This window comes from Vidua macroura, chromosome 7 (genome assembly GCF_024509145.1).
Source record: "Vidua macroura isolate BioBank_ID:100142 chromosome 7, ASM2450914v1, whole genome shotgun sequence".
Classification (NCBI taxonomy): domain Eukaryota; kingdom Metazoa; phylum Chordata; class Aves; order Passeriformes; family Viduidae; genus Vidua; species Vidua macroura.
This window is the reverse complement of record NC_071577.1, coordinates 20,734,509-20,751,583: the sequence shown is the minus strand read 5'-3', so window position 1 is coordinate 20,751,583 and position 17,075 is coordinate 20,734,509. Positions and strand designations below refer to the sequence as shown.

At 42.5% G+C, this 17,075-nt stretch overlaps 1 protein-coding gene across 5 annotated transcripts in view; it reads right to left on the bottom strand.

Annotated features, from left to right (window-relative positions):
- TLK1 (tousled like kinase 1) overlaps window positions 1–16,336 on the bottom strand; it is a 68,230-nt gene extending 51,894 nt beyond the window's left edge. Inside the window, exon 1 of one of the 5 annotated variants that reach the window (XM_053982041.1) lies at window positions 16,219–16,336. Coding sequence is in view for 1 of the 5 variants with exons in the window: in XM_053982040.1 (XP_053838015.1) it covers window positions 15,482–15,629 (148 nt within the window). In the remaining 4 variants the exon portion in view is untranslated. Of the gene's footprint in view, window positions 1–3,237; window positions 3,256–9,738; window positions 9,877–14,746; window positions 15,060–15,481; window positions 15,892–16,218 lie in introns of those variants that run through there. The other 4 variants (XM_053982040.1, XM_053982043.1, XM_053982042.1 and 1 more) reach the window with 4 other exon arrangements.
- Between the last annotated feature and the right edge of the window lie 739 nt (window positions 16,337–17,075).

Sequence of the window (17,075 nt, the reverse complement as noted above, 5' to 3'; positions counted from 1 at the left end):
TGCAATATCTTTCCCCACCATGAAAACCCTCCTCTACCAATACAACAGAAAAGCTGCTACAAAAAATACACCACGAGAAAGTATCAACAGTGAATAACATTCCTTCTGGAAATGCCCTCATTTATAAAGTTTATTCTGAACTCATACAATTAACAGTTTAAACAATAAAAAATTTGCTAAAACCAGGTATTTCAAGTTGTTGGCTACAATACCACATATACAGAACAACCCTGACAAGTCAACACTCTGAACACACACAAACTACACAGGTGATATCCTGAACATGTTCATGACAAAGAATGGCATCAATTTCTTTGAAATTTGTTGCTATATCATCCCAAGTGTCACATTTACTTGTTTTTCTAAAAGGTCTGGATTCCTCACTTGCAACTGTTCCCTACATGATTCGGAACTACCAAGAGCAAGTTCTGATTTGGCAGAAGGATTTTGGTGTTTTTTCAACAATGCCAACTTCCACCACTTAACAGCAAGCTGACAGAGGCTGAATGTTACAAAGAAACAGCAAGAAATAGATTTGTTAAGGCAGTCCTCACTGACCATTTTGCACTCTTCATTGCTAAAGAAAGTGATAACAGAGACAAGGTTTATTGACTAGTTAACTCTTACTGTCTAAAATACCGCTCTAAGCATTTAGTCCATTTAAAACAAATATACAGATACTGAAAAACAAATGCATCATCAGGAAAACTCATTTTTAATGACAGCATCTGATTTGAACATCTGCTACAGTGACTGAATAATCAGAGATACAAAGCTCCCTTTTAAAGTGCTTTTAATAAAGTTTTGTTCCAGACAACTGTCAGCTTTGGCAGCAACTGGATAGCCAGCTAACACATCCACCTCATGTTTCTTGTCATCTCCAACCACTATAGTCTGTGCATGCATAAATGTGATCCGAACCTCTCTAAAATCTCCCAAAAGGCCTTAAACAATCCTATCTAGGTTCCATGCAGCTTCTTCCTGGAAAGGGAAGATTTACTACACAGTTATAAGGTCAAAAGCAGTAACTTTTCTTTCTTCAGAGTTAAAAATCAATGCTCTGGTTAAGAAAAAATGCCACTAAATACATTGCTTTATGACTGTATGCTACGAAGTTAGAAGAAAAGTTAAAAGGAAATATGATGGCACCCCTTTAGGTTGCCTTTGTCAATCCAAAGTAAAACAAATCCTTGCTAGTGTCCTGTAGAGCAGTATAAATGTTGCTATATTACACTGTACTACTCTCACTACAATGAACAGATATACAATGCACAGACAAGTTTATGCTTACAATCCTTCTATAAGGTAAGAAAAACGTATTTATATTTTACAGAAAGTACCTATTGTCTTGGCCAAAGTTAGCAAGACATCTGTGGCAGAACACAAAAAGACTGCCTGTCTACGTAGCAAACATCTGCCTTGAACACAATGTTATGTCAAGAGAGATAAAAACTAACAGCCTGGGCTGCACATACACAGGTGACGTGCTGCCTGCCTATCTCTACATCTCCCTCTTCATCTATGTAGAGAAATGTGCAGCAATTACTCTTGCTTCCAGGCAGCTCTGTAAAAGGTATCCAAACAGAAAGAGAGCAGCAGAATTTGCCCATTTCAGCTTCATTTGCTACAAAACCAGACGCTCCCTGTCCCCTTGGGGAAGAGGCAGCAAGCAGGGAGAAGCACACTACAACTTCATGGGTCACTTGTTGGTGATGCAGACTAACAGGTCACAAGATAACACCAGTTTTGTGATATTCTCAAATCACCCCACTCTGAACAAAAGGCTCACTACATTCCATCCCTCCATTTATTTCTATGCTGAAAAGGACTAAAAGCCAGGAGCAGTCCTGAAGAAGAAACATCTACCTAGAGAAACACCAGAAAGTACAGCAAATTTTATTTGCAGTATTCAGATATAAGGAGGCAAACTGAGAACTCTAAACACTTGAGTCCACGAAATGGCTGTTCTGCAAGAATTTAAAATGGCACAGGCCTTTTGCACATATCAAAAATAAACAGTACCTTCTGCTATCTGAAGAAGGATTGGAAAGGAAGTTAAAAGCAGAGGTCATCTATCGAGCAGGAACAGAGCAAGCAATGTCTCTTCCCATAGGGCTTTTGGTTCTCACTCTCCTCAGAAAAAGTAAACTATGAAGGAAGAAATGCAAGATGTTGCAGCTTTTCCCCAAATATTTTTTTTTAAGTTACCCATAAAGTAGAGAGACAAGCCAAAACTCCTCAACAATTTAATAGAATAAATTAATTTTTCTGAGTTACAATACCAGTCATTTAGTATCTGAAAGCTGCATTTGTGTCAAGAGAAGTTATTTCAGTTGTTAATTCTCTGAACTTCCTAATCTCCTTACTTCTGTAGCGCCTACTGCCATTTCTACCCTCATGATCTTCAAAATCTCCCAAGTACAGACAGCCCACTGACCCTCGAGGCAAGTGCTCTGCTCCCTGGAGCACACAGGACAAAGTGCTGACCACAGTACCTTAACTCTTAATCTATACTGGTTTTGCTGTTACACAGTGAGGAACATGTTATAAATAAGAAACTAAAAAAAAACCAAATTGTAAGTCTCTCCAAATATATTCATTTCACTTATTACATTGTGATCAACTAGAACATCAGCCTCCATACAATTTTAACATCCAACATGAAAAAAAGCTCATTACACCTCTAAGATTAAACTAGAACAGTAAATTCACCACTAACTGTAATTACAAGATACATTAAATATTTTGGCTTTTGCACTATAGCATTTTAAGAAAAAGGTATTAACCTCCAGGAACACCATCAATTTTCATACCTGTATGGCTCACACAGCATAGATACCACAAAAAACTGAAACAAAAATAACATATATTAAGATATTTAGACTGCAGAATCACAAGATTCAGCACAAACCACCACAGCACCAGAGAGCCTGTGCAACAGGGATCCTTGTGCCCTGTGCTGAGCAGGCTAGGCTACCTGTGAGATGGGTCACTGTGCTCTCTTGGAGGCACCCTGTCTAGGTGGTGCTCGGAGAAGCCGGCAACTAGCTACTGTTCCTTCATGTTGGAACAAACCTTGGTGGGTTTATTCTTTTTAATTTACATCTTAAACAATCCAAGTTTCACTGAACACGGGAAGAAACTCATTTCCTCAAAGTCCCTTGTAGGGAGGAGACTCTCAGAATGGCTAGACAAATTACACACACACAGAGCTGACATGTTAATGACTACACCTACATTTTTGTGGGACCTTGCAGCATTGTTCCCATTCTACAGATAGAGATAAAAAAAGACATGAAATGGCACACGAATCAGTAAAAAAATTAGGTTTAAGGCTGTGGGGGGAGGGAATATTTCAAGCTTTTTACTCCTTACAGCAGAGCTATAAAGCCTGTTGATACCAACAGTATACACTGAATTCAGTTGCAACTCTGAGTATTGAACATTTTTAAAAATTTAAAACCCACTCAGTTCACACACAAAGAAACATCCTATGTAATCATCTGTCAAAAATTCAGTTTTAGTTTTGCTCAGCATTATCATTAAAGAAATTTGCATTACAGCCATTTCTCCTATCCAAAGCTCATTGCCTAATTTTAAACCAGCTTTCTTTTCTGCTATACTACCACTTTCATTCAAGTTTTAAAAGAAAAAAAACAGAAGGGATTTTCATTCCTTTCAACACAGTCCCCTCCTAAGAACTGCCCATCTTGCTGGCTAAGCGAACCTCGTGGAACACAGTCTGCAATCACATGAATAAAACTTCAAAAATGCAGTTAAAGCCCTAGGAGCAACCAGAAATTAGGGAAGAGCAGAGTTATAAGTCTTTGATATCACAAATTGAGAAACAAAATAACATTTCCAGGTATATGTTCAAAACATTCTTCAAGACACCAGTAAAAATACTCATCTGTCATTAACATCATCCACCATGTAGAAGCACCTGAACACTCACAGTACTACTGCCCTTTTATTCTTAAGGGATAAGGATGTTACACTGCCTTCTGTAGACCACTGTAGGCATAATTTTAGCAAAATAAAGAGTGATCCAACCTCTCCTCCCCATCTGACAAGAGATAAAGCAGAATAGCTTTAGAATAGCTCACACCAGAGGCAGGGAAGTACCATGAAATCCCTTGGACGGTTAAAGCAGGCTTTGTGGCACCTACTTCCTATAGCCAACTTAACAGAGACAGAACAGACCACGCTACTGGGAGGCAGCAGCACACCTTACCAACATCTGACAAACGGGGATGCCTTTTATCTGGCTCACATTTAACACAACTGATCCACTTCGGGGTAACTAAGCACCAGCTAACCACATGGAAAATGCTTTAAATCCAAATACATCTATCATCAAACAGATGATGGACTTAAGAGAGGACCCAGAACCAGACCAGTTTTACTTCCATCAGTAAGAAAACACAAACAGTCCAAATGAGACCACTGCCCAGTTAGACAGGCCTGACAAGTCTCCAGGTGCATGGGGGTATCCACCACATGCACCACACTCCCCACGCCAGATTGCTGCTTTAGTGCTTCCAGCTCCTGCACTGCCACAGTGAATGTGAACAGGCGATAAAGTCTAACCACGGGAAAACTTCTAAATACAAGGTAGCAAACAGCAACACAAATAACTGAAGCAGGTTTGGGTCTAACTGTTAAAATAAGATCAGTCTAGTCTTTAATGAAACCCTTTCCATCCCTAATACATAGTCATGCTAACTATTTTAGTAGTTACCTGAAACATTGATTCATTGCTTTCATCTACTGCTTTCACACAACAAAATGCTGTTCTGTGAGTACTACATACTAACAAAATTATTTACCAAATGAGAATACTCCACTAAAAATGGCTTCTTTTTCAGAAATAAGCTCTTCCACTCACTATCTTTGGATCACTGATATAACGAAGCAAATAAATTCCATGACTCAATGGATGTAACAAAAAGCATTTGTAACAACCTGTCTTAACTTAAACCTAAAAAAGCATGACCAATTTCATTAAAGACTGAAAAAACACTAACAACATCTGTTATTTCCCAAAAATTTCTCATTTGAACTATTACCCACAACAGCCTTAAAACTGGATTTCACCTCTCCTCAAACGGTAGCTGTGGTCAGTGAGAACTTTGACACCTCAGATAAACAAGCATTCCTCTCCAGTCTTCCTGGACACAGGAGCCTGTGACTGCGAAATCCTGAGTGCACAAAGTACTCGCCCTTGCTCCCAGCACTACAGCAGGAGAGCTCCTGCAGGGTGATGTGCTGCAGGACATGGGAGGAGGCTCCTGGACAAATCCTTGGAACACGGTCTCACTGAGCGCACCTCCAGCCAGCGGGGGAGGTCAAACATCCAGAAGGTTCCTGCTCCTACTGCACTGACCCACTCCCTGCACCAACAGACTGCCCTCCCAGCAGCAATATCAACAGCATGCACACATGACAACTGAGCAGGAGGAGCACTGCTTAGAGAAGCACAGGGGAAGCAAAGAAGCAGAATGGTACTGGAGGTCACCTATGCAGCCCAGCACCAGTCAGGAAGGGAAACCGGCAGTGGGAGAAGGCAGGCTGAGTGTCCTGGTGGTGTAGGACAGAGCACACATCCCATCCAGGGATAGCAGGGATGGTGGCACACTACTGCACTCTTCAACTTCTGACAGTCACTGGTATTGCTGCCTCATTGCTTGCTTCCCTTAAAAAGATGGGATTTCAAAGCCACAAGAACTACACACAAAAAATAGCTCTAAAACTTTCCTTTTTTTTTTTTTGGTTCTAACAAACTTGAAGAGAAAGATTTAAGGGAAACAGCAGGAAGGTGGTGTCAGACACTGGCAGAGACTGGTGCCTGTTGTTTGCACTTCTCTGGAAGAAAAAAACAAGTGAAAGCTCAGAGAACAGCATGTTGTGATTTAGCCAAGAGAACAAATCAGGTCAACTAGCAATCACACAACATGGGGGGAAGAAAAGCAAAATCCCGCCACTATTAGGGTAATTCACTGGATATTTCACTGTCACAGCTTCACTACTTTGTACCCAAATTATGATATATGTTCCAAGTATAAGAAATAGGGAGAAAACACAAGAAACACAGTATTAATGTATCATCTAATAAACAACCAGGCTGTTGTGAACTTTACACATTTCTGTTCTTCTGTTTAAAAGCAAACAATACCAAAAACTGAAACTCATTATATGGCAAAACTAACATGATAATCCAGCTGTTAGTCTTTGTACCACCTGCAATCATCTTCAGATTTAACAATATTACATATTTGAAACAATGAAACAAGTTTTTAAGAGGTATGTAATAATAAACAATAGGAATTTAGAACATTTTTACTTCAAAGCAGCTGAAATATTTGTGTAAATTTAGCTTATTTATGAGACTGCTTTGTGAGATGCAGGGTCCTAACAGCAACATTAGTATTCCTAACGATAAAAGAGTTCACTGAGAAAATGGTTTGTGTATATATAAAAATATGTACATTCAGGACATGTAAAACTGCTGCTTCCTTAATAGCAACCACTTGCATGTTTTGGATATGGTAGCATGTATCAAGCAAGCAGCTGAGAAAAAATCATGTATGGATGCAGAATACAAACTACCACCTAACAAGAAGACCAACATGACATTTGCTTTTCAGTTTGAATACTGGTGTAACTCCTTTTAAGTATTATTTGTATCACAGTCATTTAATAATACAATTTAATTACAAAGAGGCAATATGCAATCTGATTGTATAAGTAAATTCAATAAGCAATGAACTTCAGAAAAGCAAACTGAGGCCATAACATGCACAGCAGAAAGTGCTTTTTAAATCTCACTTAAAAATTCTAAACCTGCATCTTCAGGAATTACTTCTATTTGAATCCTACTTGTAACTTTAAAATATTAAAATCCCACTCCTCATAATGACTCTTCATAATACTAAGAACACAAGTACTATAAGAATTACTCCACTTTATTCAAAGTTAAAGCTTGTGGAGAGCTTACAAGAGAGCCTCTTACCAAACCTTAGTACTGGGACTAAAAACTACTGGAACTAAATAATGACATTAATTTAATAGTAAAGAAGCTTCTAAAACATGTATCAAAGACACAGCAACCACTCCCAAACAGCCACCAACTCAAGAAATAACTGAATTGCCAAAAAAAACCCAAAGAAAAACCCTAATAATACCAAGAAAACCACTCTTTATAATCACTGCTACCACAGTTAAAATAAAAAACTTACTTTACAAAAATAATCACACTCCTTAGACCACCAGCACTCTTGACTATTCTACAGATGTTAAAGTGATTAGTATTGATAATGTGTGGATTTTATTTTCAATTGCTTTATAACGAAAATATCAACTTTTTAAAGGACACTACTTTTCTCATCACTTTTACTAAGAATAATCTAAGAAACAGAAAAGGCTTTAACATCCTTGAGAGGCAAAGTAGTTCGCAAGAGGGGATTAGGATACACACTAAAATTGGCTAAAGTACTGTTGCAAAATTAAGGACAAAACTGTGGAACCTATGAGAACATAGCATTAACTAGAAAAAAACAGTATTTACCAAATACAGCTATGCACTGTACAGGTTGGATTAGTCTAAGCCACAGGAGTGAAAAAAAGAAGTATTACAAATCCTACTTGAAGCATCATCTGAGTTTGTCTCCATAGGACCAAGAGGCCAAAGAGTTCCATGGTGGAGAACAGAAATGGAAACACCTCTGCTGCTCAATCTAAATGATCAAGTGCATCAGAGTCCCACAGTGGGAAGACCAGAATCTAAATTATACCGTTTCAGATTTGCAGGACTTACAAATCTCATATATTTATAAGATTACTTTCTAATTTTTTGCCCTTCAGCATATAGTTCAGAAGTTTGTTTACTTATTAAAAAAAACCAAAACAATCCACCAAAAGTTACAGATGCAAGACACAGTGTTTGAAGTATCTACATGCTTTCAGTTCAAGGTAGTTATAAAATAAAATAGCTAAAAGTCTGGGGGTGTGTGATATCATACAACAGATTTTTCTAAAAGCACCAGGATTTCCTTTATTCCTCAAAAAAGTTATTTTTCTCTTATAGGTATAGATCTATTAGAAGTCCATAGGAATGAAATCCAGTACTCCTCAATCCCCCAAATAACTATGGTCAGGCTTCATTTCCTGTAAAAGGCACTCTGGAGTTTCTTACCATCATCCACGTCTCTTAAAATATGAAGTTCAGAGTGCTTTGTTCTTAAGGACATTATAAAGAAAGCACTGCAGCCGTAAGTTTCCACCTATATAAAACTGTAGATATGATGAGGCAAGATACATTGCTTAATGCTCCTGCTGTCACCTCTCAGCAAGCAGAGGTGGTCCTAGAGAATACCAACATTCTCCATGATGTCCAGTTTCACATAAAAGCTCCAGTAAATTAACTTTCCCACTCTGAAGTGACCAGATTCCTGTCACAGTTGTGTAGTCACTCAACAATCACTAGCTGTCCCTCTAAATCCTTGGAGGACAGTTGTCAGCTTCAGAGCTTTTCCAGCTAAAGCTATTGAGCAATTTTTCTTATTTGTGTATTTTTAAAATATACTTCAGCACTAGATGTTTAATTGAAGCTTGAAGCAATAAGAATCTATGGTGAGATTTAAAGTTTATGATCTATTAAATTCATAAAAGAGAAAAATATATTCAAACATTATAAACTTGAATGCTCTGCTGGCAGACAGACCATCAAATCACTGAAAGCTGTGGGTGAGCTGCCTGAATTGGAGTTCTGAAGCATTTGTCAGCTTTCACCAGCAACTACTTCGGCCATTTTCATTTATTCAACCACTTCAGCAGTTGGTTTACTCAGAACTGCTGAAGAGCAACCGACCACTTGGAAAGCAGGAAAGCCTGGCTTTCTCTTCCAAATGATGAACACAGAGGACTGGTGACTGGATTTGATCTATTAACTCAAAATTTCAAAAGGCACAGTGACCAGAAGCAATTTATTCATTTCAGAAACTACAGACAATTCTCCTTTATCTGGTTTAAATGCAAAGCACATTTGGATATATTTGTTTCTTACTATGTACATAGCACAATTAGAATTCACTTTATTTAACTAACAAAGGTAGCTAAAAGCTGTCTAAAACATGGGAATTACGCTTCTTAAACACTAAGAATCTAAGGAGTGTAACTCCTTAAATAAATGCATATAGTTGTGTCTCCTCCTGCCTAGCAAGAGGTATGATCAAATTAGACCAATTAGAATCAACTTTTCTTTAGGAAAAATAATTAAGCATAAATGCAAAATAAAATTAAAAACAATTATTTAATCAGGGTTTCCTGCTCACTGATTTAAGTCATGATTAATAATATGATTTCACTCTGATTTCAGTCAATCCCTCCAGCACGGACCCATGCCAAAGAGTTGTACAGTCCCAGTCTTCCCCCAGCATCTTCAGCATGTCCAACTTCACTTAAGACCTTCTGCTCCCTTCTTCCAGGACTAAATTTCAGGTGAATTAAAGCTTACAAGCAGTCATGTTCCTGCCACCTACCACATCCTCCCCAGGAAAAGCCTAGGTGCCAAGATTTTTCTGCTGGTATATCCCATTGCTCTGCTCAGGAATGAAAAAAGGAGTAAGACCTCCTGAGAGAAGGTGCCTGGGAAGGAAGCAGACTCTTACTTCCTATCCCAAACAAAGCATCTCAATAAGGATGGAGTCAAGATGATAGGAAATGTAGGATCCAAAATACCTTCTGATGCTCACTAATACTTCCCCTACTCCTAGCGAACTTTGTCCTTAAGTACTGAACACAAAGTGCAGTACTCGTTTCTTGTTATTTTCAGCAACTATTAGAGGTTTTCCACTTGCAACACCTGAAAAATTGGGTTATAATATGGTGGTCAGTTTCTGTTTAACTGCTCTCCAACGATCACAACTGAAGTACTGGCATTCTCAACAGAAACCCTGACCACTCTTCTTCCTCCACCCACCTTCATATCCACTCAGAGCAATTGGCAACCCAAATTTCCCTTTTCCTCTTTTATAGCTGAAACACACCAAGCCAAACAGAAAGAAGTTCATAAAGCTTTTCTTCCTCCCACTTGTGTGCTTTTATGCTTTTTAGCTACAATTCAGGAACTACTCTACTGCATAAAAACAATTTACTAACTTTGACATTTTTTTCTTGTGAAAAAAAGTGCAGCATGGAAGCAAATAATTTTGTATGGGAGTAAATGGATTGGGAGCAAGAACTACTTCAAAACACAACCTTATACCAAGAACACAAAAAGACACAAAAATGTGTCCTTAAACAAGAACACATAAAGGACTATTCAAGCCTATCATATTTCCATAATCTCAATTCTTAAGGTAGCAAAATTCTATAGAACTAACTTTGATCATGATGCAGTAGTGTTTCCCAGCAGTCACAACAGTATTTTGCAATCATTTAGGATTATCAGGCTATAAGAAAATCCAAAGAAATGTCAATACTAACTACAAACTACAGTTATTACTAACAAGCAAGTTTACTTTGGCTTGATGGAGAAAAAAATTACTTGCTGAAAGAAAAAGCAAACAAGAAAAAAACATAGAGAAGGGAAAAAAGGAATGACAGAAATAGCAAGTTTTTTACTTGAATGGAGATAATAAATATAAACATCCTGTCCCTATGTCAATTCCCTCTCAATTTAAAATGGACTAGGTTAATGGGAAATTCCATTCCAGGCAGAATAAAACAGAATTAAAACAAAACAGTTGGCCAAGAACTAATTTACTCTATTTGCTACAGCACTTGCATTTTAGAAAACCAGATTAAAAAAAGTATTTGTATTAAAAAAGGTTTCCTTTCCCATTTCTCATTTGGACATGCTACAAGATCTCCAAAGAATTTGGCATAAGCATCAGCTTACTACGAGAATCACATCTTCAACAAAACCAGCAATAATATCACAAGCTAGAATTTGTGTGTATCACTGGCCCAACATCTATCTCAGACAACACCTGCTCATGCTACAGCCAGCCTAAATAACCTTTTATGATTGCTGTGCTCATTCTGAGTAAAAATATGCCACCATTTTTAAATACAAAAAGTGTTCCTGTTCTTCTCTGCCCCCATATAAACTGACCAAATCCATACAATTTTTAATCTACACTTGAATGATAAAAGCCAACAAACTTACTGAGAACTTCCTGTTAAAGCAAATAAAGTAGCTGAGGTTTTGCACTATGTGCAAACAACAGAAAACAACAACCCTGGAAGTTTTAATAAGATTCAGGATGCTTTCATATTCATGGACTAATATATTGTATGTAGCATACAGATGTAACCTGGCATCTAGAAGCATTTTCTAGACTGGAAACTTAAGGAGGAAATAAACTGTATCTTTGTGCTCAGACACACAATCACCATCACATTTTAGGTAACAATAAATACAAACAATACACATTTATCAAATTTTAGGAAAAAAGGCACCAACAAAATGTGCTACACATACAATATAACCTCTTCAAAGACTGCCAATACATGGCAAAAGTTTATTTACTATTTTGCCATCATACATAAATTTGGGCTAAAATTTGAAAATTGAAATTTGCATTCCTGTTGTGTTAATTCAAAGTTCTATTTGCCATTCCATTTTGCTTTTAGCAGAGTATTAAAAGCCAACAGCACACATAAAAAATAACTTACAAAGCATTATGCTTAATTACCAGACACTGCAGCACCACCCAGTGAGCCAACCATGTCTTGGGCTGCACCAAAAGCAGCATGTCTATAATGTGAAGAGAGGGGATTCTGCCCCTCTACTCCACTCTGCTGAGACCCCACCTGCAGAGCAGTGAAGGACATAGACCTGCTGGAAGAACCCAGACAAAGGCCACGAAGATGATCAGAGGGCTGGAGCATCTCTGCTATGGAGACTGGTAAGAGAGTTGGCACTGTTCAGCCTGGAGAAGAGAAGGCACCAGGGAGACCATACAGCACCTTCCAGTACCTAAAGGGGGCCTGTAAGAAAGCTGGGCAGAGACTTTTTACAAGAGCATGAAGGGACAGGATAAGGGACAACAGCTTTAAATGGATAGAGAGTAGATTTAGATTAGATATTAGAAATAAATTATTTACTTTGGGGGTGGTGAGACTCTGGAACAGGTTGACTCTCCAGTAGCTGTGGAGTCGAGCCTGCCACATGCCTGGAAGTATTCAAGGCCAAACTGAATGGGGCTTTGAGCTACCTGGTCTAGTAGGAGGTGTCCTAGTCCATAGCAGGGGGTTGGAACTAGATGATCTTTACAGTCCCTTCCAACACAAGACAATCTATGGACTCTCTTCTGACTCTGCCTTGTCAGCATTGGCCTGAACATTCTCCATTTACAAAACAGCATTTTGCAGGTATGTGCTTTAATATTTTTAGTTACACACATAAAGCAGACAAAAGTAAAGAAACTTCAAACAGGAAATGGTGTGACTGCAATTATGTGAGCTATGGCAAAAGATTCAGTCACACAACCACACATACAGTATGTAAAATAATACCGCGTAACAGTCCTCCTAAACTCCTGATAACATCTACTGCAGGGCTCTTAAGTGACCACATATACCACGCATAAGCTATGGGAATATAAAACAACTGACAGAACAACAGACATTTATAAGCTACACTAAAATGCAAACAAGAGATAGTTCTTATAGAGTAAAAATGTACAGCTGTAACTGTATTCAAGTCCATCCCAGTCTTTTCATTTCAAAACCTCAAAACATAAAATCAAATCAATACAGCAAAGCCATGAGGACACTCTAGACCAAGATATAGAAGATAGCATCCAATGGAAAATGTTGCTGCAATGTTGCAGCACATTTTAAAAGATTAAAATATTTTTAAAATATTATTTCCTTTAATTTCACCCATACTTTCCAAGTAGTCTCTTGATATTGACAAGATACTGCCAGTTTTTTAAAATGTGCTTGTGCAATTGTTATCTATGCCAGAGCTTTTCTTTCTTGCTTTTTTCCTATTAGAGATTCTGAAAATACTTTTAGAATTTCCTAAATCAAGGTGCAGACAGTTTCAGTTCTTAATAAACCAGAATCTTCAAATGCCCATGTGAGACATGTGAGCTGATACCAGACCTTCATAAGTGAGCTCAGATCAACCACAGCACACATGGTACACCCTGTGAAGGTCTGCACTTCCAAAGGAACAGGGACATAACTCTCATAGGAGCCAACCAAAAGGATTTTAATCCACAAACAAGAAGGCCAGGCTGGGAAAGAAGCTCTGCCCAAGTGCCAAATGCACTGTATGGTAAATATTACCCACTCCAAACTGGCACCAGCAGCAATGCAGCTGGGATCCAGTATGGGCCGGCAGCCTTGTGCACTGCTCCAAAACTCACAAGCTCCATTAACATCAGCAGGTATCACAAGTTTGGAACTGATGACGACCCAGGCTCCTATAAACACACCGTACTGCAAATACTCCTTGCTTATTAGCTTGACCTGGCATCAGTCTTTAACATATATAAGCCAATGTCTATGACTATTCTAATGTATTTATATTTCAGGGCCTATTGATTTCTGGCAAGATATACATAAAGCAAGATACCTTGATAACATCCCACAAGCATGAATGCAAAACATGAATCCAAGCATGGCAGCTTATGCTCATTTTCAAAGAGAGCTACCTAGTGAGGACACACAATTTAAACACAACCAAGGAACACCATGGAAATACAACACATTATAGTACCAAGCAAACACCAAGGTTTTGATTACTTTTAACCTATAATCTGTATTAGGGGATGCAAATTACAGTACCTGGAAAAATCCAACAGCCCGAGTTGCAAGAAAGAAAAACGTAAATAGCATAATCATCATATTAAAAATGAGCTTCACAAAAAATATTTTTCTTGTCTCAACAGAGCTGCTCAAGAACCACCATTTTTTAAAAAATAAATAGATACATAATTTATACTGCAATAATAATTTCAAACTTATATGGCAGGTATTTGAAATACATCCAAAAATATCCTACATATACATATTATCTGCATGCATATTCCTAACAAGAGTTGCAACAGTGAAGAAACCTGCTCTCAATAAACTTAGAACTATGAATTTGGCTGCCGGTGGTGGTTTTTCTAACAGCTTTGGCTTCCCAGAGAAGACGAGCACAAAATGCCTGCCACTTTACTCAGCATCTTTAACATATACCATAATTCCTTCCCAGGTATTTTCTAGAGCATTTCATGTCAATCTACCTGCAGGAGCGTGTGCAAAAGTGACACAGAGTGATACAAGTCTGACAACTACTGGTGTGGAAAATGGAGAAAGCAGACTGCATTATACATTTTCAGGATGTCGAATCCCTGTTACTAAGTCCCTACATTGCTTATCAACCAAATAAAAAAAAACAAGAAAACCCCAAAAGCAAGCAAGCAACCAACCACAGGAAGACCTAAAAAACAAAGACTCTCCATCTTTGCAACTATTTCTATTTTAAGTTGGCAAGTTTCCTGCTTGGGCAATGACGTTTTGCAGATGCTACAAGAAATGCTACATGGTATTCATTAATCTGGGGCAAATCAATTAATATTATACAACTGCTCGGTATGCAAGCATCTGTGCATAAAAGTTCTCCTCCGCCACTAACTGGCATTCAGCAAGTAGTTATTTTAGCTAAAAACGCCGAGCAACTCACTAGCTGTAAAACTGCTACATCTTGTGGCAACACAACACAAGGAGGAAAAACAGACAATACCCGAAAGGGAACAGCGAAGGGACTTGTTTGCTCATAACCTTCATACAGATATTCCCTGCAAACACCCACAACACCCTGCTGTCGCTGTCGGTGTAACACAAGAGGGGAGGAGCAGGGGAGGGAGGAGAAAAATATTATCATCGAAGGCGTGATGGAGGACAGGAGAAAGTTGCAGTCATTCCGTGGCGGCCGCAAGGCGCCCTGTCACTTCTGGCCGCAAAACCGGCCGCCCCTGAGGGCGCTTTTCCCATGGGGACGAACCTCCGGTGTCGGCCCCTCTCTTCCCACCTCCATGATGCCGAAAGTGCCCAACTCCCTCCAGCAACAGCGGCTGCATCCTCCGGCGCAGCACTTCTACTTAGCCGCTGGCGGAGGGGAGCCTATTTTGGGGAGGACGCGGCGAGCGGCCGCCCGAGGAGACGCGAGCGGCTGCGGCAGGCGGACGGCCCGGGGACGGAGGGAGCACGGCGGGTCCCCCTCCGCGGCCCGGCGCGGGGGGTAACAACGAGGCGCCGACGCGCTGACGAGCGGGCGGGGGCGGCGGGGCCCCGCTCGCCCAGCGACCGAGGTTCCGCTCACCACCACCGGGCCCAGCGCTGACCCCGCGCCGCCGCCGGGGGCACCGGCCTCTCCCGCCGCCGCTTCCCAGCGGCCCGGGACCGGCCTCCGGCGGCGGAGGCTGGGCCCCTCCCCAAGGGCCGGGCCCCCCACGCAGCCCCGCGGCGCGCTGGTTACCTTCCTTGGGCGGCTTGCCGGGCGGCGCGCCGTGCAGCTGGGAGGCCGCCGCCGCCGCGGAGCAGCCCTGCAGGCTCGGTGGGGACGTGGAGAGCCGGGACCAAGATGGCGGCCCCTCCAAACTTCCACTGCTACTTTGGACACTCATCAAGCTACTTTCCTGGAGCCCGGCAGCCGCCGGGGGCGGCGGGGAAGGCGGCGCGGCGGGGGGACACCCAGCGCCGCGCTCATGGCCGGGGGGCCGGCCCGACACCGGCGCGGGGAGGCCGCCGGCTGGGAGCGAGCTCCGGAGGCAGGCGGGGCGCGGGAGAGACGGGGCGCTGGGCCAGCGCAACCTGCCCGCACCTCTGCACTGCGTCGCCGCCGCCGAGCAGCCGCCTGTGTCTGAGGCCAACCTTCCCCGCCGCCGCCGCCGCTGCCGCCGGGGAGGGGAGGGGAGGGCGCAGGCGGGGAGGGGTCATGCGCAAACACGATCGCGAGCCGAGCGAGCGCCGCGCTCCGCCGGCGCCCAGCCGAGCCCCGCCGAGCCGGAGCCGCCCAGGGGCGGCCGGCGGGAGCGGCGCCAGCCGCGCACGCACCTGCCCCCGGCCCCACCGCGCCGCGCGGCCCGAGCACGGCGGCTGCTCCCGCCTCCGGGCTCCGACCCCGGGCCGGCTCGCAGCCGCCCGCCGGCTGACCCTTCTCGCCGTGCACGCCCGTCCCGCGGCGATACCTCCCTGCCTTGCCCAAGCGCGCACCTTCCGCGCCGCGGGCGGCCTTCCGTTGGCCGCCCCGACCCAGCCGGCGCTAGCTCCCCTGAGGCCGCAGCGTTCCCCTCCGTCTCGGTTTCCTCGGCGGCACGGTCCGCCCGTGCCGCCGCGCCTTCCCCCGCGCCCCGCCGCCACGGCCATGGTTGTGTCGGGGCGGGGCGGCGGGGGCGGGAGCGGCGGCGGAGACGGTACGCGCGGCTGCCGCGGCCGGGGCTGGAGCCGCGCCGCCCCGACACCTCCCCGGCGTGCGGCCGCGCGGGGCGAGCCCAGCCCGCCGCTGCAAGAATGCGGGCGGCAGCGGCGGGGCTGAGCGAGCTCTTCCCAGCGCGATCCAGGTGATCGTTGTTCAGGCAGCGTCTCCGGGGGCTCTCGGGCGCCTGCCGCTTCTCAGCGTTCTTTTCCCGGACAGGACGGTGTGGTAGCGGAGACTCGGGGACACTCGGGAGAAGCTGATGTCCCGAGGGAGAAGGCTTTGGCCGCCAGCCGCAACCCGCTTCGCTGAGGAGCGGGAGCTCCCATCGGATGAACTGGAAGTCGGGCAGGAGCCATTTACCAGGCCCACCACCTCATCCGCTTCAACCACCAGGCTGGGGCTCCCAGGTGGGCACCAACATCGACCTGGCAAATTTCAAAACGTCCCTCTCTGCCTTGAGTTTAGAGACTAAAGTGCAAACTTAGCCGAATTTTTCAGTTTTTCCTTCCTTGAAATTAACATAATAATGACTGAGAATGTGAGATATATAGAAAGTCACTTCTGAAACAAAGCCTTTTAATTTACCAGTGCAACTGGTAAATATATTTTATATAACAGGGATAACAATGACTTTGATTACTTACAAAAATCA